Source organism: Idiotropiscis lumnitzeri, chromosome 20 (assembly GCF_059441095.1).
Source record: "Idiotropiscis lumnitzeri isolate Australia: NSW breed Sydney's pygmy pipehorse chromosome 20, RoL_Ilum_1.0, whole genome shotgun sequence".
Classification (NCBI taxonomy): Eukaryota; Metazoa; Chordata; class Actinopteri; order Syngnathiformes; family Syngnathidae; genus Idiotropiscis; species Idiotropiscis lumnitzeri.
Window position 1 is genome coordinate 3562072 of NC_142410.1, and position 21167 is coordinate 3583238.

Consider the following 21167-nt stretch of genomic DNA (forward strand, 5'->3'; position numbering starts at 1 on the left):
ACAGCCTTTGTGGTATTGGAATGATTATTTTTCTGGTTGTGTACAATCGGTTATTGTGCGCAGGAAACGACTCTTGCTGATCTGCTTCAATTGAACTTGCACTGTTTTGAAGAGGAAGTGAGAGGGATCGTCGACAAGGCTGTGAAAGAGATGGGAATGGAGAAAGTTCTCTTGGAGCTCAACTCCACATGGACAGGTACCGCCTAAACTTCCACTCTGGGTTTGTTATCCTCCTTTTCCACAATATATTTTCCATTCTCTGTCTTATAATACAGCAATGCAGTTCCAGTACGAGCCCCACCATCGTACTCATATCCCCTTGCTGCGTTCAGACGAGGACCTAATCGAGACCCTGGAAGACAACCAGGTCCAGCTGCAGAACCTCATTTCTTCTAAGTACATTGCCCACTTCTTGGATGAAGTGTCATCTTGGCAGAGTAAGCTTTCCGTGGCCGACTCTGTCATCTCCATCTGGTATGAGGTGCAACGGACATGGACTCACCTGGAGAGCATCTTCATCGGCTCAGAGGACATTCGCTCGCAGTTACCTGAGGTGACTAAGAGATTCCTGAGCACTTTTCAAGGGTTATTCAACAGCAAGTATCTCTATATTTCATGCAATTGAACGATCATTTTTGTGTTTGCCATCTTAAACTAGATAAAGTGATCATGGTGGCTTTTAACCAAGAATCCATTAGTTGGCGCACGGCGCTAGTTTTCGAGCTGGACTGTTAATTGCTCCCATGATATGAAGACGGAGCCTCTATCCAGATGTTTATTATTATACCTTTACTTCTCCCTCTCTCAAGTGGAAAGCTAAATCCCTTGGCTGTGCTCCCATGTGGAATTTTCTGCAGGACTCTAAGCGCTTCGAAGGGATTGATGCCGATTTCAAAGAGTTGGCGAACTCAATGCATCAAACGCCCAATGTTGTAGAGGCCACCAATAAAGCTGGTCTGTTCAACAAACTGGAGAACGTCCAGTGCAGGTGAGGGTTAAGCCAATATGAATGGTTGTCGTTTCGACTTTTTTTTTTTTCATGTAGAAGGTTCTCACATGAATGCACAAACATGCTCACGCTGTGTATATTGTGTTTGCCTTTGCAGGCTGTCCCTGTGTGAAAAAGCTCTGGCAGAGTATCTGGACATAAAGCGACTAGCCTTTCCTCGCTTTTACTTCATCTCTTCAGCCGATCTCTTAGACATTCTTTCAAATGGGACCAACCCGCACCAGGTGGCTGCATAATTTTTTTTCTGAAGCACAGCATTTATTTATGCAGTTCAATCTGCTCCGAGTACACGTACTTGCAAAATGGCAAAATTTGCTGTTTATTCAAGTTTTCAGTGGTGGGAAATGTTTGACTGCAGCCTTTAGCTTTATGACTAACCTCAAACTGATCTCAGTGACATTATGAGGCGAAGTAGTAAAAGTTGTTTTCCATTACTACAAACCCCAATTCCACTGAAGTTGGGCCGTTGTGTAAAACCTGAAAAAAAAGAAAAAAATGCAATAGAATGATATGCAAATCCTTTCCTTTTTAATCTATATTCAGCTATACATATTCAGAATACACTGCAAAGGTAAGGTAAAACTGATTGCAATTATTTATTTTTTTAAATTGATTTAATTTTGTTTTTTTTTTTCAAAAATGTTCTCATTTTGTGTTTCATGCCTGCTACACATAAAAAAAAATGCTGGGAAAAGGCAACAAAAGGAAGGAATTTGGGAGATTAGAGAAATGGAAAAATCACTGCAGAGAGTCAAGGCCGAAAACCAACACGGAATATTCGTGACCTCTGATCAAAAAACATCACTATCATTGTGCGAAGGAAATTGCCACATGGGCTCAAGAACACTGGAAAAAAACCTTTCTAAGTTTCTACCGTTCATCGCTACATCTTCAAAAGCAAGATTTCGGATTACAAACCACTATTTTTTTCCCAAACTTTTCTCACATCCTTTTACGTTCAAGCCCAGCTACTAGCTTTGCCCCCTTCCTTCCCAAGTCCATGCTGAGCCCCAGCGAGGATTCCTTTGGAGCTTCGACTGAGATTAGCACGGTCACGAGGGTGCATTACTTGCATAAAAGTGCAAGCGAAGAAGAAAATGACCAAATCCTCTGTTTCAGTGATGTGAATTTTTGTGAGACTGAAATGGATGAGAATGCAGAGGGAGTACCGTGAGCACGGTGGCTCATGCCCGACTGAAACATGGCTACGTAGGGACCCGACTGACGTCAGTCACCTGACTTCAATGGTGCAGTCGGACAGGGATATGAAACAAGCGAGGCGGGACTGCGATTTTTGTTAATGAGAGTTGGTGCAATCGCAGACATGCTACCATGAGGAAACATCTCTAGTAGAAATGTCCATCTCTCCACCAATGGAATTCTCCTCAGTCATTATCACTGTGTACATTCCACCATCTGCTACAGAGACGCAGCTTGTGATACAATTCATGCAGCCGTTGCCAGGTTACAGCGCCTGCACCCAGATGCTCTCATCATCATTTTAGTCACTGCAGTTTTAGACACTGTGCTGCCCACTTTGCACCCGTATGTCCAATGTGGCTGCATTGTGCCCAAGACTTATATGGGAACAGGAAGACGGTGAGATGTGTTGCTAGACTGACAGAACACCTCAAGGTGGAAGTGTCACTGCACTGTGATACTTTGTTTGCTATGGTGATGGACAGATTGACAGAAAAGGTCAGACAGGAGTTTTCTCTGGCAATGTTTAAAGACGACATTGTGCTCTGCACTTCCAGTAGGGAGCAGGTGGCAGAGAACCTTGAGAGGTGGAGTTATGAACTGGTTTGGCTAGAAAGGTAGCACGTACATGTTTGTGGCCAGTGGAGTGGTTACAAAGTGCGGAGGTGCAGGAGGTTTTGTCAACTCTTCAGAGCAATGGGGAGTGTGGAAGAAAGATGATGAAGAGAGTAGTGGCGGGATGGAACGGATGGAAGACGGTGTTCTGTGTGGTCTGTAATAGAAGAGCAAGTGAAAGGAAAGGTTTGTAATGACTTAGAGATCGTAACATTGCTCAAAAGACAATGAAAAGCTTGGCGAAAACCAGAAGACTGCATATTCTCAGTTGAACTGTTTAATAGATGTCAGGAAGATCAAGACACGGGCGCGGAGCACTTTTCTGCAAGATGCAGGGAGTTCAGCTCTGCCTAGCCCATGTGATGCGAGACTCCAGGGGCTTAACTGGTTTCAAGTAAGTGACATGTGCCAGGGTCCAGGTAGATAGGAAGATGCCAAGCCAGGAGAAGAAGTCACAGGGACATAATGTCCTAGTTCAAGTTATCAATCTACTTATGTACCATAGGCCTAAACAAGCCAACCCCCCCACATATTTGTATTTTCATCATTCATCACTATATCATTATGCATTCATACTATACTTCCCACTTTACACTAAATGTAAATATTAGGAAAAACATAATTAAAGTTGCAGCTGTGTTGAACCTATCTGTAGACAAACAGATAAAATATAGTTGGTAGGTATTGGCAAGTATAAATTATCAGAAAGTTTTGTTTAATTTAATAATCGTTATTTCAAATGTGTATCTCTATCACACAATAGAATGTACACCACAGACTACAATTATAAATAATAAATAATTTTGAAAATTTTGGACGGTTCCTCAGCATCGTTCTGTCGGCTTGTTGTAGTACCGCAAGCTTCCAGGCTGAGGCGATGTTGCTCATGGTTTTTGCAGCTGGCATTCTGCATCCACTCTAGTCAAGACAATTTTGTTACCCATTCCTGCCCACGATAAATGAAACTGTTTAATAATATTTTGCACTAAATCTCTCAGAGTGCAAGCAGCACAACATGCCTTTTTTGCTCATAAACCGTAAGAAAACATTTGCATAAAATAGCTGTGAAATTGACTGCTGGTCTGTGCACCTTGAACCTCGACTTACTTTGTCTGTATTTTCCAGGTCCAGAGGCATCTGTCGAAGCTGTTTGACAACATGGCTAAAATGCGATTTGAAGCAGATGAAAAGGGGAGCCCATCAAAGACTGGCCTGGGCATGTATAGCAAAGAGGAGGAGTATGTCCCTTTTAATCAGGCCTGTGACTGCTCTGGACAGGTAAAATTGAATTCTAATGTTGTTTTCATGTCTTATAAATTACTCCGAGGCAGAGTTAAAACTTGATTAGGCAATTACTACAGAATCGCTATAACTATTGAATAATAAATGTGAAAACTCTCAAACACACGCAGTGTGTATATATATACTGTATGAGTGCCATAAAAGTTTAGTTTAATAATTAATCTGCAAATGATGTTGATTAATTGACAAATTGAATAAAAACGTTTCATTTTCAATTATTTTAAATTAGCAATGCATAAAAACAGAAGATATAAATTTGATTTATAGCTTGATTTTTATCGACAAGCTCGATAATTGTTAACCGGTAGTTGTCAAGTTATTGTTGCACCACTAAATCATTTTAATCCAGTGGTCATCAACTACCAGACTGCAACAATTGTTTTTTTTTTTTTGCAGTGTATCATAGGAGTCCAATTGGGAATGTGCGTAATCATGCTTCTACCCATTATAGTGATTAGTTTTTTTTATCTGGGTATCCACCCCCACACACCATATAGTGGATGTACAAGGATATAGGATTGCGGGAAAAACAATATGAACCCTTTTTAATTAGTTTTATATGAATTGGTCAGAACATATGATCAAGTCAAAACAACAGACGAACTCTGTCTGCTGTAACTACTGTGAAACGACGATGATTTTTTTCATTTTTAAAAATTTATTTTACTGATCATATGTCAGCCTTGACAGCGCAGGGTGGAAAAATAGGTGAACCACGGTTTTGCCCTAAAAAAAAAAAAAAAACGGTTTGGAGTTGTTTCTATTTTAGAACCATTTCCCCCGTCTCTGGCACTAAAGAGCTCTCAGAATAATTGCAATGCATGATGCTGGAACGGGTCATAAAATCACATCCAAAAGACTCGTCTTCCATCGTGCTACTGGTAAAACGTTTGAGGTAACCAAAGTTAAGTTGTTTTAAAGGCACGCACAAAACTTTGCGAGGAACAAAAAAAGCACAAGATATCTAAATAAAAACCTTATCCCGACTGTAAAGCATGATGGATGAGCTTGGTGGTTTGGGACTGCTTTTCTGCCACAGGGTCATTGATGGGGAAAAAAATGAATTTTCAAGTTTATCAAGGCAGGAGAATTTAAGACCATCTGTCTGCCAATTTAAGCTTAAAAGAAGATGGGTGAGGCAACAGAACAGTGACTCAAACGACATAAGTGAATAGCATCTGAAGAAAATAAACCTTCTGCAGTGGCCCGGTCAGAATCCTGACCTCAACCCCATTGCGTTGCAGTGGCATGACCTGTTACACCTGACATCCCAAGATGGTCAAAAAAAAATCTGTTATTGTGTTTTAAATGAAGATCAGATCACATTTTATGAAGATTAATTCAGAAATCTATTTGTTTTTCTCTGTGTGTGTGTGTGTGTGTGTGTGTGTCGTCTGAGGTGGAGGTCTGGTTGAACCAGCTTCTGGACACCATGCGTGCCACTGTTCGTCATGAGATGACCGAGTCAGTGACCACCTATGAGGATAAACCGAGAGAACAATGGCTTTTTGATTACCCAGCTCAGGTAATATGACGAAATGAAACTTACACTCGCAAAGTTCGATACACCCGCAAAGTCTAATTAGGACCCAACGAAAGTGTTGTTTGTAAAGTCCTGCCTTCAAAAAGATATGTTTTGCTTGACAATGCCACACATTTATTCCACGGCAAGCTGTTCTGTAGATCTGATTAGATAGTAAGCTGTTATCTATCTGCGTTGGCTGATGACCTTCTTTTATGATTAAAAATGACTCATACCTTCCATCTGAAATGAATCATATGGATTTCGAGCAAACCGTATCATCAAATATTGCGTGATACTTTTTAAAGTCATAAGTAGTGAAGGAGTGAGAACAAAAGTCCTACTTTTCAGGGAAATGACACAAATTTCGTTGCCTTTCCAGAAAACTGGAAAGTAAGAAATGGATGACTAAAGCCAAAAATCAATCGGACGATTGATAAACTCACACTATGACAAAATGGCGACTATTGTTATTAACTCATTCACGACCAACCGAGTAAAAAAAAAAAATGGATCTTTGACGTCTTTAGCTGTCAATGGTAGTAAATTTAGTTAATATAAAATGTCAATTAAAAGAGCGTAGCGCAAAGGTTGTCTGCGGGAGACGGAGCGACCCCGTTAAAAGTTCTGCCTTAACGTTGCCACCTGGGATCTGCTTTAACTCGTACAAACTTGGCCAAACAGCAAAGAAATTATGGTAATAATGCAATAAGTTATAATTAAAAATCACGAAAGGAAGGTATACATTATCATCCATTCAACCACATTCAAGCTGGAACCAGTCCCAGCTGACCTTGGGTGCGAGCCAGTACGGTACAGGGCTTCTATATAAATATCGTCTACACAATGGGAATAATTAAACGTGCTGAAAGAGTTTCTAAAGTAAGCTAAGTCTACTGCAATAAGTATTTCAGTAAGAGTGCAACGAACGTTCCTCATGTGTACGGTTGGTAAGTTGTCGCCGACCTAAATAGTGTGCCACTATTTTACCAACAAGATATTGGCGCTTCCAAGTATCCAAAATATTCTATCATCACTGATTGGGCTTGGCCAAGTTGTCATCTTATCAAGGCAACCTTGTTGGAGACGTGCCCAACTGCTTTCTAATTAATTTTCGGATAATTACAGTGAGCTAAAGCATTATATTGTCTTTTATTTGTGCCCGTATTGGCTCCTCACTGCGTTGTACTGCACTTGCGTTGTGCATTTTTGTATTAGTGTAAGAACAACACAAATATGAATCCAGTGATGACTGTCTAGCTGACATGGAATGTGTAGTCTCCAGACTAATCTATAAAATGGTCATGTAAAGTAAGTGCTCATTTTAATGCCGACCCCAAAATAGAAATGGCTTCTCGAGTTAATTATGTGACCCCCGCTAAAAAATAGAATGAGTTGGCGAATATTTTATGATGTGATTAATTTGCATCCTTACTAATAAGAACGCTTCTGCCCTTTTCTTTAGCCCATTTTTAATTCAGGAGAGCATCATTTATGAATACAAATTGTCATCAGATGACTTCTTTTTTGCATTAAAAGAATGTTACTCAAATGACATTTTACAGCTGTGAGATGCATCAACGCCAGGGCCGGATCTAGGCAGGGGCAAGAGGGTCCTGGACTCCTTGAATAAATGTTGTGTGACCCAACTTCCATTCACCATTTTGTATGTAAATTAGTCAGTGTCAGGTTTCTTATAGCAGTTTGCAGCAGTAATCTACAAATGTGAAGCAAATAAGCTTTTCCTCACAAGGGTCATGGGCGTGCTGGAGCATATCCCAGAGATCTTCGGGCAGTAGGCAGGGTACACCCTGAACTGGTTGCCAGCCAATCACAAGGCACACAAAGGCAAACAACCATCTGAGTTCATTCAAGCTGCCTTGCATGTTTTTGGAACGTGGGAGGAAACCAGAGAACCCACGTATGCACGGGGAGAACATGCAAACTCCATACAGGAAGGCCGGAGCCAAAATCGAACTCACGACCTCTGGACTGTGAGGCCATCGTGCTAACCAGTCGGCCCTCCGTGCCGCCCCAATTACATATCATTAACAAAATACTTTAATTACAGTGAAGCGTTTACACAAGGTGAAAATTTGTGTAATCTTTCACTTGACAAATACTAATAAAAAAATAAAATTAAATTAAATCTAATAATAAAACTAATAAAAAATCAACTAAAACAAAGTGTTTTGGGTCGGGGGAACTAACTCCTCTATTTGAACCCTCTAAAACAGAGGTATTCAATTAAAAGTCAGCGGTCCACGACGAAAATTTCTTCCAATTAAAAGGTCCGAGCCAGAGTCCAACTTCCCTTAATGTCTAGCCCATGTTCACATTTTTATATAGTTTCAATATTTAGTCATTTTCAACAAAGCGCACTTGTATACTAAACATTTAGCAATGTTCCTATTAAACACCTTTGCCAGTCAAACAAATATAAGGCGTTTATTTCACATTCAAGAAAATGTGGCTCCAGGAATTTAAGGGTGCCACTTCCAGAAAAAAACTGGAAAATATCTCGTGCAGAAATATATTAAGTGCTAAGCATTGAGTTAACATCTTTTACCTTTTTTTTAAAATCAAAGAGTTATCAGCCTAAAAAAAATGGAAAGCCTAATTATCCGAGTAAACCAGGTCAACGTGTTCAGTACACAATCAATAAAAATGGCTGTCCTCATGAAAAACTAATTCAAAATGAGCTTTGATGCCACTTTTTCTTTTGAATATTTTTTTAACTTCTCTTAATGAGAAAAATGAGTTTGTGACTGCCCTGCCAGTGACTTAAATCTGGGTTGGAACGGAGTCAGGGCCATTGGGATTTGATAGATTATTTCACACATCTGGGTTTTGTGTTTTCCTTTAAATAATGTTTGTGCAACCACATTTAAGAACTCCTTCACAACTTCCCCATCACTTGAACGTTTTTTTATGTTTCCCCAAAATCCATGATACTTTTACTGAATATTCGTTTGCATGCCGCTGGGATGTAAACGGAAATGTAAAAATCTGTTATACTGCACTCGAAGTTCGATGTTTTTGCCTGCGCTCACCTCAAACTTCAGCGGATAACTGTGCACAAAAGGGCGGTGCTTTGTTGCGTAGTGGCGCGTCGCAATGTTGCGACGGTTTCAGAGCATATGATGCACACTGGTTTTGAATTGGCTGCAGCCAGAACGAAACTAAATTTCTCCGTCAATTCATTTAAAACAAGACGCATCGACCTCGCTAACTTTTTAGCAAGGCATACTGTCAGCAGCACTCTCTTCCGGTCTGCTGCGCAATTGGCAGTGGATCGTAAACAAAAGATTTGATTGGCTCAAATCAGTGACGCCTTTTCCGTATTTACTAGAATTGCAGCGCCAACGTTTGCGAATGCGCCCTGAAAAAAAAATCATCATAGATTGGTCATGGGTCCGGTCCGAATCATCCCACGGTCCGTCATTTGGTGATGCCTGCTCTAAAAACCAATTAAAAATAACTTATTTTTTTAAAGCAAAAGTTTTAACGAAAAAAAAAAAAAATTATAATAAAACGCCACAGAGGAAGGCAAATTGTGAGGTGGACGTGCTAACGTGCTAACCAAGAGATATTTTTCTTGAAAATTCTTCTCGTAGCTAAGTATTTTCCTTACAGGGTGCGTGTCATGTGTCACAGCACAGGTGAAGAGCACAGTCCACTGCCCCCTCATATATTTCTGTCTAGACCAGGCATGGGCAAACTACGGCCCGGGGGCCACATATGGCCCATTAAGCGTTTTAATCTGGCTCACCGAACTTGAAAAAAATTAAATGAATAAACCTTGTTAATGTTTTCTAAAAACTGTGGTTTTTCAAAATCATATATATTGTTGAAATACTTTTGTTCACTTTCTTTTAAAGTTAAATTTAGTTTTTTCTCCGATGAGGTGAGGTGAGCAAAACACTCCATCCATCTGCTCCTGGTCTGGCCCCTCTGTCAAATTTTCGAACCTATTGTGGCCCACCAATCAAAAAGTTTGCCCACCCCTGGTCTAGACCCTGCCTTGATCAACACTTGTACCTTAACTGTGCAAAACTAATAGTCGGTTTGAGTGTGGTATAAATACATGTATCATAAAAGCCGCATGAAGCTGCGTCAGGATCAAGGACCATAAGTGAACAATATGGAGACAAATCATGAATTGTTTTTTTATTCTGATTAGAGGGACCAAATGTCTGCTGTGAGTGATCAATTAGAAGGAATTTAAAGATCATGTTGGATCAACTGCAAGCATGTGGGAGCATTTATTGTGGCTCCTTTCCCAAGTGGTTCATTAAACAAAAAAAAACACACTCAAGGGGGCTATTTATTACCTTTGTCTGGAATGAGGAGAACCCGTAAAAGCACCATTTTTATGCATGAAGCATATGGACATACATTATGTTCATATAAACTGCGTCTATTTTGGCAAAGCTGCGTTTCATGTTTCACCTTCATTTGCTATTTTTTTTCACCCGGACATACAGAGAATGTGATCTTAAACGGCAGGCTTTAGAAAACAAATTTTTAATGTCTGCTTTCAGGTTGCTCTTACCTGCACTCAGATCTGGTGGACATCCGACGTGGGAATGGCGTTCGCCCGTCTGGAGGAAGGCAACGACGGCGCTCTAAAGGAGTATTCTAAGAAACAGGTGTCTCAGCTTAACACCCTCATTTCCATGCTGATTGGCCAGCTTTCGCCTGGAGATCGGCAGAAGGTCATGACCATCTGCACTATCGACGTCCACGCCAGAGATGTGGTTGCCAAGATGATTGCGCAGAAGGTGAAGTGGAGCAAGTTGAAGGGAAAATGAAAGTACATCTCGGCTTGCTGTAGTTATTAATCTTCAGAATTTATATCCAGCGGAACCTTTGAGGTTTTCCTAGTGCTTGTTTGCTGCATCACTTTTCTCAGTTTGCACCAGCTTTCTTCCACATTAGGTGCAATGAAGACTCTAAATTGTCCATAGGTGGGAATGTAAATGTGCCCAGCACGGTCCAGGGTGTCCTCCACTTGACGACCAAAGTCAGAAATTGGCCCAAAGAGAAATTTTCTTCTTGGGTCTCAGGGCCATAGAGGACAAAGCCCCAAATCACTGAATTCAAGTCACAGTACACAGTAAATCACGATGGAGCAAGCATTACGGCATGCAGCTGTTTCTCATACTGGGTCTATTTATAGCATACCAGGGATCCTAGATCTGTTTAAATCACAATACTGGACAAGGTCACATAGCCTTACCGTGTTCCGAAAAAGAAATGGCCTTGAATTAGGTCTTTTAACAAGACAAACTCATAAACAAACAAGATATTGGTGCCGGACCAACACGATTAGCACTGTTGAATCCAATAGTGAACTTCACAGAAATGGTTGTTAGACAAGTAAATATTAGTTCAGTGATCCACAGGAAAGCACTTGTTTTCTCTGCTTTTTACATCGTAAATGTTTGAGTTGTTAAAGCAGAATTGAGACTCTTCTCTATAATAGGTTATTCCTAAACTAGCGGAGAATAATGCATCCAATATATTCATGCAGCGTGACGACTATTAATATATTATTTTGGTCTTTTTAACAAACACTTTGTTGTCACTTGATTTTCAGGTGGAGAATTCTCAGGCATTTGTGTGGCTTTCACAGCTGAGGCACCGATGGGATGAGAAGGAAAGGCATTGTTTTGCAAATATCTGTGATGCCCAATTCCGCTACTGTTATGAGTATCTTGGCAACACGCCGCGACTAGTCATCACGCCTCTAACAGACAGGTACGTTTGTGTCATGAATCCCCGCTTAAAGGGGAAGTCAACCTACAAAAAATTATTTGAAATATGTCCAATGTGCCATCACGAGTCTTAACATGGCACTCACTAGTTAATATTGCGTTTGTGGAATATGAGTTAAACATTAAAATCCACTAGTTTTTAGCCATCTGAGGGGGCGGCCATTTTGTCACTTCTGTCGACTGAAAATGACGACCAATCACGGCTCACCTGTTGACTGAAGCGGATCCGTGATTGGTCGTTCGTTGAGGCCAGCGCTACTGTGAAGTCATTTTCAGTCGATAGCAAGTAACAAAATGCTGGACAAAAACAGGTGGACTTTACTGATTAAGTCACATTCCACGTTAGCAATATTAAGCAAAATGCCATGTTTAGACCAGAGGAGCTGTATCGAACATATTCTTACTTTTTTTTTTTTTTTTTTTTTTTAAGCTGACTTCCCCTTTAACAACTACAATCTAATGATTGTTTCGGACATGAATCTGAATATGAAATTCAACTGTTCAGCTTGGGCTAAAAATGATCACCTGTGAACGTCCTAAAAATGTACCCACGTGATTATGGTTATGATTAGTTGGTAAACTGGTTTAAATAAAAATCTTAAAGATAAATTTTCCAATTATTGTTTTTTTTTTTTTTTTCATTTCCGGTTTCCGAATGAGATTCCAATATTATTTTATGTGCATTTAAATGAATGCAATGCTTTATTACCATTATTATGGTTGAGAAAAATGTTAACATTTTATAGAAAATGAGCAAAACCTAATTATAGCATTATCTTGGAAACAATCAATCAATCAATACACCACCCACATTCAGGAGATCACTTCTCCCATGAGCTTGTGCTTTGAAAAAGTAAAATTCTGCAATCAGATGATAGATTTAATGGAAGATATGAATATTTGGCAGAGAAAAACAAACCGATTCGGAGGGAGAATATATTTCTGCGCTATCCGTCATGCAAGTAATCACAAACACCAAAACACTTCTTCGAGAAAAGAAACCTTTCACCCCCAGTGACGTCCGTTTACGAGTTAATGCACTGAATGTCTACTTTAATATAAACATGATCTCAACATACTCCTACTACATATGCAATGATAATGTGTCATTCCAATTTATAATTTTTGGTTGATGCACAATACCAAGACAAAAAAAGATTCCAGTAATCTTCTCATGGATCACAGCAGACATCCGTGGCAAGCAAAAGCTTTTGGATCCACTCACCTGGAGGAACTTGACCATTATTTAGTTTGTTCCCAAGCACCTGTTCTCGCTTGATTCCTGATAAAGTTTTAACAACACAGAGATAAATACCTGCTTCGCGGAGCCATTTGGCAAACTGCAGAGTGTGATTATGCATCTCCAGATCTGCCAGATTGACCGGTATTCTATTTGAAGCCAGACTAAAGCAGAAACAATGGGCTTTGATGGCCAGATCAGCGGGCATTGTAGCAAGAATTCACCATATGCTGCATGCCCTTGCCGGGAGGCACAGTGTTCGTTTTGATAATGGATCGTGGATTAAGGGGCGTTTTGTCTCAAGATTTAATCCATAACTTGAGGAACTGCTAAAAGCGTGTTTTTTGCACTGCAGGGAAAACCATGTACCTCATCATTCTTTTGACAGCCCAGAACATTTGAACATGCAGTACATCCATTGAACAGGATTTATACCCCACTAAAAAGAAAAAAAAAGTGGAACACTTAAAAATGGAAAGGCCTTGTCCCCTCCAAAAATATTGAAACAGCAAGGCCCAATCTGTCCCACTTTATCATTTTTGCAAAAGGTAATTATGTGCTTCGACTTCATGTTTCTTGCTAAAATACCCAAATTGCAAACTGATTTCACTTTTACCAATTCCTCTTTTAAAATAATGTAATAATAATAGAACTGTTCTTCTGACCTTTGATTTAAAAAAAAAAATATATCATTTTGTCATGTATATGTAATATGAGGTGATCATAGGTTTGTTTGGGTTAACAGTCATGACAGCCCCCCTCAAAAGAAAATATAAATACAATGTGGCCTGCGACAAAAATTAGTTTGACACCTCTGCTCTATTGGGTTAAGGTCTGGTGATTGTCTTGGCGAGTATAAAGGCCTCAACACACCAATCTGACGTTGGTACACAGCATCCGTTTGGTTTAGCGCGACACGTCGTAAATTTGCCGTTGTAGGGTGGTCTGGGGGGCGTGTCCGCCCGATTCAGCTTGTAGAATCGGGTCAGGCTGTAGGGACAAATGACTGTGATTGGTTGTCAGCTAGCGAATCGGCGCACTGGAAAAAAAACAAAAGTGATGATAACGGACAAACTGAAAATTGAATTAAAGAGGCCGCACGGGGGCAACATGTCTGCAACACGATGCGCACACGTCAGAAATGCTTGCTGCGCATAGGTTCTCTCTTGTGGTCCGTTTAGTCACATGCTGCAATGACGTCAATGGCTTTCGCCGGATAGGTTCCTCGACACAAAATCATTTATTTATAAGCATGGAAGAGAGGAACCGCTGCTCGTTGCTCCTGCAAAGAAAGCTAACTTGGCGGTGTGTGCGTACAGTAACCTACACACCCACATATTACCGCCGCCGCTGCCGTCGCCTTGTTGATCCATATTGTGATACAATTAAATGACTGATCTAATCATCTAGGTCCCTTTCTCCAAGCAGTCACGATCTACATTGTTGTCGCGGTCACTTTGTTCGGCAAAGTAGAAAGGCCAACTGGAAATGGCCATATTATAGAGGAAACTACATCCTGGGGGCGTCTTAGCCAGTATCAGCCGTAGCGACACCCCGTGACATTTTCAAAATAACGCGAAAGTGTGAAGGCGAACTGCGTGATGTGCAAAGTGATGCGCGTGCAGACGTCGTCCGTGGGAGTATAAAGAAATTTTAAGACCTTACAATTTTTCGTTTTGGGCCATTGTCTTGTTGCATGATGAAGCTTCATCCAATGAGTTTTCCTTGTTTTCAAACATGTTTTTTTTTTTTAGTCTTTGGAATGAATTCAATAAAATAAATAAAGATGAACGAGCCTGTTCCAGATGCAGCCGCGCAAGCCCTAGTCATGGTTTGCTTTTAACAGCAAATGCAGTTTTTACTGGTGAAACCCAAAACCAAAACAAGCACTATCTAATCAAGCAATCAATGCAAAGTCAACACCTGAGTAACTTGAACCACCAGTCGCATTTAAATACATTTGCTCACTTGAAAAATGGGCCGCTTCAAACAAAAGGTGCTGTATCCTGATTTGTTTGTTCTAGATCAGGGGTGGGCAAACTTTTTGATTAGTGGGCCACAATGGGTTCTAAAATTTGACAGAGGGGCCGGACCCGGAGCAGATGTATGGAGTATTTTGGTAACTCCACCTCATCGGAGAAAAAAAACAAACATTTAATTTTAAATGAAAATGAACAAAAGCATTACATCAAAATATCTGTCTTTGACATACCACAGTATTTAGATAATAAAACAAAACCAAGGTTTATTCATTTAATTTCTTTCAAATTTAGCGGGCCGCATTAAAACATTTAACGGGCCGCATGTGGCCCCCGGGCCGTAGTTTGCCCATGACTGTTCTAGATGTAAATAAAATAAAAGGCTGATGAATAAATAAGAATACAGAATTTTGTGTGAGACCGGATAAAAAAAACCAATAATAATAAAAAGGTAAATTTTTACGACCTTTTGATATAAAGTTAACATTTGTTTGCCATTTTCTCTCTCAGTAATAAGTTCTCTGTTAAACCCGGATAGAAAATGTCAGTTGAAAACTGCTATTGTTTGCATTTAAGAGTTTTCACACTGTCAAACAAAACCACTATCAGTTTAGTGTGCTGTCGCAGTCTCATTAGACGAAAGCAATCGCGCTATTCAATCAATAACAGCAGGAATGATATTGGCACCGTGTGTGCGTCAATATTTACCGCAGGAGTTTGAAAGCCGCAGCATTATGTCAGGAATATTTTACTTTCCTGTTCATGCACACACAAAGCAGATGCAGATAAACACAGACAGATATTGCGGTTTATTTCAGAATGTCCTCAAAAACAGCCAAAGTCCATCTTCTGAGATGACAGCATGTGAGATTTCTGCCCATATTTCACAAGAGTGCCGCAAAGTATGCTGGCACTCAAATTTGGTTGATGCACTGTCTACAGATGGGATCATTTGTCTTCTCGCATTTTCAGTCTCTCTCGTTACTTTCCAATATTTCCCCCCTTCCATACCTCATTTATGAACCGGCCACTCATTAAAATCACGGCTCCACTGGGATTGAATTCAAGCCATTGTGTTTATCACCCCGATCAATATTGTGTTGATTGTCTCCATCAGTTCACATCCACGAAGCTGCTGTTTTTATTGATATTAAATCGTCCGACTCTTTGCTAGTCCCGACTGGTCGGGTCGGAGAAGAAATCACTGCTATTGCTAATCAGCGTCTATGCTAATCAAAGCACAGAAGCTGATTCTATTATCATATAATGAGGTTATGCACAATGACTTCTCAGCAAACACAGGGAAATTATTTTGCTCATAAGAATACAAATGTCAGGGGGTTGTTATTTGTACTGACATGGCTGGAATATAATTTGAATTTTTTTTTTCTTCGTGTGACTGAATCCATCGTTTTTACTTCAGGTTCTTTTACTAATTTTCCTACAAGGATTTTGTCACGGCGTCTACACCATCCTGTTATTGAAGCTGTTATTCCATTCTAAATTCATTGGCCCCCTCGTTCCCGTAGATAAAACAGCTTCCACTCTGCTAACGAAAAGATTTTGGAGCGCGTGTGTGGCGTGTTGTCTAAGCATCGAGAAGGACATTTGTGAAGTCATATCCATTATTTACATACATCCATTACTTTATTTGTGAAACTTATTACAGAAATGGATGCTCTACCGGTCTACACCATAGGTGTCGAACTCTGGCCCGCGGGCCAAATTTGGCCCACAGTTTAATTATATTTGGCCCGCGAGCTAGACCAAATGACTACGATACCATTTTACATTCTACATGACATTTATATTGAAAATGATAATAGTAGTTTTAAAAACTAAACATTGTATTGCATTAATAAAACCACTTTTCAATTAGAAAAAAAAATCTGCATTTCTATTTTAAAAAAATTAAATGCTGGTCCGCTGCTTTGTTCAAGTTTGACTTTTGGGCCCACTGTGTATTTGAGTTTGACAGCCTTGCTCTACACAAAGCGGTAATAAAATAAACACAAATAATGTGCTACGCAATTACAATAATAAAATAAAATAATAGATTCCTCATCTTTTCTCTACTGGGGACTCTTCTAGGAGACGCATTAGTAACTGACTTGGTTCTTTCTTCCTGTGGTATATGTATTTTTTTAATCTCACTTCTGTCTTACATGTAGATGTTACATCACCCTAACTCAGTCCCTGCACTTAACAATGAGTGGAGCTCCGGCAGGGCCTGCTGGAACAGGGAAGACGGAAACAACCAAAGACTTGGGGCGAGCGCTCGGCATCATGGTCTATGTATTCAACTGCTCTGAGCAAATGGACTACAAGGTGAGTCAACAAGTCCTCGCCGTTGGCTTTTACATTTCAACCACCTCATGTTATATCTTCCCATCTTTGTCTCTGTCAGCAGTATGGTACGCTTTTGTCATTCAGGGTGTCAACCATCTTCCCACCCTTTTCTTTTCATCTTCTCTCTTTTCATCCCCCCTTTGGAAGAAGCGCTGATTTGCTCCAACCTGACAGTTATTTCTTCACCGAGTCTTGTCAAAATGCCCTCCCTCAACCATGGCTGCTACCTGATTTATTATTCACTCATGTATACTCCTGCACACCTTCTGCATATAGAGTGGTCAAAGGCGGCATAAACATAATCTTGCTATCCCGCTACCGCCCGCTTCCCCAGACAGGTGCATCATTACAGTATCCAGGCATATAGCACCCCTGGCTATACACATCCCAGCAAGGTGTCAAAGAGAAGTGCTAATATACTCCGGGAGGAACAGGCTCGACAAACAGGCACTGTTTCTCATATTCACTTACTCGCTCACATACGCATTCTCGTACGCTCACAAGTTGAATCAATCCTCCAGTCAGCTCTGTTTTGCGTCAGGAAAGGATTCCTTTGGCCTGTAATTGGAGAGAAGTCAGCTGCCTCCTTCATCTTGCTCCAGCAACTCCCTAGAGGACAATTCACAACTCAGAAGTTGATGCTGGAAAAAAAAAGTTAAATGTGGGTGGGAAGGATTCTGACCGCTCATTTTGCTGTCAGTTTCTTGTTTTATTAAACGGGCTCAGGGGTTATATTCTCCGCTTATTTAGATTTGTGTTAGTAAATTGGCTCTCAAGTTGTAATAGCAAAGATATGCTCACCTGAAGGTGCTTGCCGTCTTGCTGTTCTTTTTATTCTAAATGGGCATTTGTTTATTGTGCTGAAAAGGAACTCATACAGAGATCTCATTTATGGTTATAAGTTATATGAAGTGATTCACTTCAACCAATTTTAAACATCATGCATATTGCTAATACCAATGTCAAACGAACTATGATTGTTTTAACATGAGTTGGCATTTTTTCCAGATAATTTTCCTGAATTCTTCAGTAAATAATGCATGTTTTGTAGTGAAAATACGGCTGCACTGCAGTGTTTGGTGTCACTTAGTACTGATTAGGAAAGTGACGCCAGCATACCCACTGGCGATAAATGGTTATATAGCAATGTAATTTTATTTTATTTTATTTGAATAGTTTAAAATTCAGCCTTTCTAAAAGCTCTTTATTCTGTAAATCACAGTTATTATAGTAATAATAATAATTATTATTATTATTATTGCCGCTATTGTTGTTGTTTTTTTTTTTTAAAGGAGCAATATTTTTAGTTTTCCACCGCTGTGGTTTTGTATTGAAATGGCAAAGGGATTAAAAAATAAAAAAGAAAAGAAAAATAGTAGTTTTTAATAAAGGCTAAATATTTCGCTAACACTTTATTTGAATGTGGGTTCATTAGACTGTCATAAGACTGTCATAATCATAACATGACACCTGTCATGAACATGAATGAATCCTTATGACAGATGTCAGGAAGTGTCATCTGATAAATTATGTCACTTTTGATGCAAAGCAGACATTTTTCAACTGTCTTTGTCAAGGGGTTAAAACTTCCCAAATGAAGAAATATATTCATATCCTGATTTTTTTTTTTTTTTTTTGGTTTCTGTGGTCTTGACTGTGCAGTAACTGTCTAACCTGACTGTCCATTTGAATATCCATCTCCTTGGTTCTCTTTTTGTTCTGTCCATCAGTCCTGTGGAAACATCTACAAAGGTCTGGCTCAGACGGGCACATGGGGCTGTTTTGATGAATTCAACAGGATCTCAGTAGATGTGCTGTCTGTGGTGGCTGTACAGGTAAGAAAATGTCCTGTTCTACCTTGTAATTCCTATTGTGGTCTGTGAATTCCGAAAATGGGCCTTTGCACCACTACTTGTTTATTCATTTCCCCGCGATCTTATATGTCAAGTGGTTTAATCAAATTGGGGTATTGTTTAAAAATAAAAATAAAAAATAGCTTGTAAATCAGTAATTGGCTCAACTGTAAGAGAACGAGAAAGCTTACGTGTAATTGGATCTTTTAGTAATCTGATGTGCCAAGGGTGGGAAAACCTCTTTTGGAAGTCTGCGGTACTTATTGATAAAACACTCCAAAAAGTACAAGTTTGTTAAATTCATATTTATGTCAGTATGTCTTTGAGTGCTACCTCACATTTCTTTAAGTAGAACTCCCTTTCAAAAATAGATTTTTTTTTCTTTTTACTTGGCATCCATCCATAAAATAACCCATCCATCCTTATAGCACATTATCATCACAATAAAGTTCCCAGGGTACTTTGCCATCCCTCCACATTCCAAAAACTTCCATGCTAGGTTAACTGAATACTCTAAATCGGGGGTCCTCAATCCTGTTCCTCGCCAGCCGCCGTCCTGTTTTCCATCGCTCCCTGCGACAAGACACTTGATGATCAGATAATCAGCAAAGTCTGCCGAAGCTGGATAATGATCCCAATTAAAAAAAACTGTAACTTAAAACTCATGTGACTTCTTACTGAATTTTGGTCAATTTCCATCAAAATTCAAATTTTTGGGGCAAAAAATGAAAATGAGCTTTTTGTAAAACATGCTTTTCAAGCATAATTTCAATTTTGATGCTACTATTTTTGCTGTTGTGAGAGCTCAAACATCTAAAAAATTCTCTCCATCGACAAGACAACATAAATATGGGCTTTTGATAAAAAAATAATCTATCTGCGCAATACAAAACTATTGAACGACTGAACTGAACTATATACACAAGCGCATTTGTGTAAAAAAAAAAAGGGGTCAAGGCATTGCCAAGCATCCATTTTTCAGAGTAAATTTAAATGAGCGGCAGTGGTTTTAGCAGTACTCGTCATAATCTGTGTTTTTATCGCTCGATGCCACTGGCGAAACGAGCCGTGAGTCACATGAACCACGCAAAGCATTACTCGATGGCTACTTCTTTCGTTTGTTTCACGAACGAAGCATCATTGACGTCCTGCTTGGAAGTGGATGCATTTTTTTTTTTTTTGTCAAAAAGCAATCCTGTAGGGTTAACTGTTTCGCTACTCCACTTCGTCCACTCCTATAAATCCTCATTCTCTTCTTCTTCAACATGACCCTTCCATGATTTCTAGCTAATCCTTATACTTGCTGGCTTTCTGTCAGAAGTTGTGTGAGACTCCCCTGTACACCCGTGCGTGAAAAGAACGTATACATACGTCTTTGGTAGGCTGTGTGTGTGTTTCTAAATGCGTCTTCTGGATTAAATTAGTTAAAATTAATTAAAATCTGAACTATTTTGAAAATAAGAATAAATGGATTGTTGCACATAGATATTCATTATCAGTACTAGCTACTGTGTAGAAAACAACAAATGTTTCCAGTTGTCTATGCACTCTGTCACAAAGTTCCAGTCATCTCCGGTTTTCACCATCCTACACTTCATACACAGAAACACATAGAACCAGAAATATAAATGCATCTGACCTAGCTCGCCCGTTAGAAGTCAGGCCGTTTCTGTGTTTCAGCTGATGCTCGCTGTTCTGTCATTGCACATTCTGCAATCCCGCATCAAAAGAAGCCTTTCTATGTGGTTGTGGTCTCACGTGCATTCATATCCCACCTTTGCCCATTTTGACATTACTTTCATGCAAGTGGAACACCGTCAAGCGCTATCATATCCAACTGATAAAGATGCTGATGATGGTGTTGATAATGGCGACAGTGCTCTTTAGTCCGTGGCTCATTAGTCACTGCTCAATAAAGCAGTCAGTGCTATGCCCTTGCCTTTCTGTTATAGCTGCAATGAAAGTCAAGCAGTCTTCTCTTCAAGACCCTGCAAGTGAGCGTGGAGAATTTTAAAGAGCCACAGAAATGACTAGGTGTTGCAAGGTTTAATGAATAATAAATCACGGTGCCTTATATGTGGAGAAGTAGACCTTGAGAGAGGAGCATCAAACCTGTACTGTGACAGTCAGCAGCCTGTTTCACTGCTTGGCCAGCATCAGTGGAGCCTGCAGCGCAGAGCAAAAATTCTCACCATCGCAAGCAGAGTCCAGTACGACTAATCCATTCTCTGAAAGCGGGAACGGCTACCATCGCAAGGTGACGTCCTCCATTACCAGTCGGGTCTGCTATGGCGCAGGTGGTGGGGTGAGTCCCATAT

General features: G+C 39.9%; 1 protein-coding gene across 1 annotated transcript in view; it reads left to right on the top strand.

The window, feature by feature from the left end:
- LOC148317140 (dynein axonemal heavy chain 9-like) overlaps window positions 1–21167 on the top strand; it is a 69369-nt gene that overhangs the window by 4814 nt on the left and 43388 nt on the right. The window contains exons 3-12 of the mRNA XM_088285229.1: window positions 64–196; window positions 276–553; window positions 858–988; window positions 1107–1233; window positions 3950–4102; window positions 5526–5651; window positions 10193–10432; window positions 11251–11411; window positions 16819–16975; window positions 18727–18831. Coding sequence (XP_088141355.1) covers window positions 64–196; window positions 276–553; window positions 858–988; window positions 1107–1233; window positions 3950–4102; window positions 5526–5651; window positions 10193–10432; window positions 11251–11411; window positions 16819–16975; window positions 18727–18831 — 1611 coding nt within the window. The remainder of the gene's footprint in view (window positions 1–63; window positions 197–275; window positions 554–857; window positions 989–1106; window positions 1234–3949; window positions 4103–5525; window positions 5652–10192; window positions 10433–11250; window positions 11412–16818; window positions 16976–18726; window positions 18832–21167) is intronic.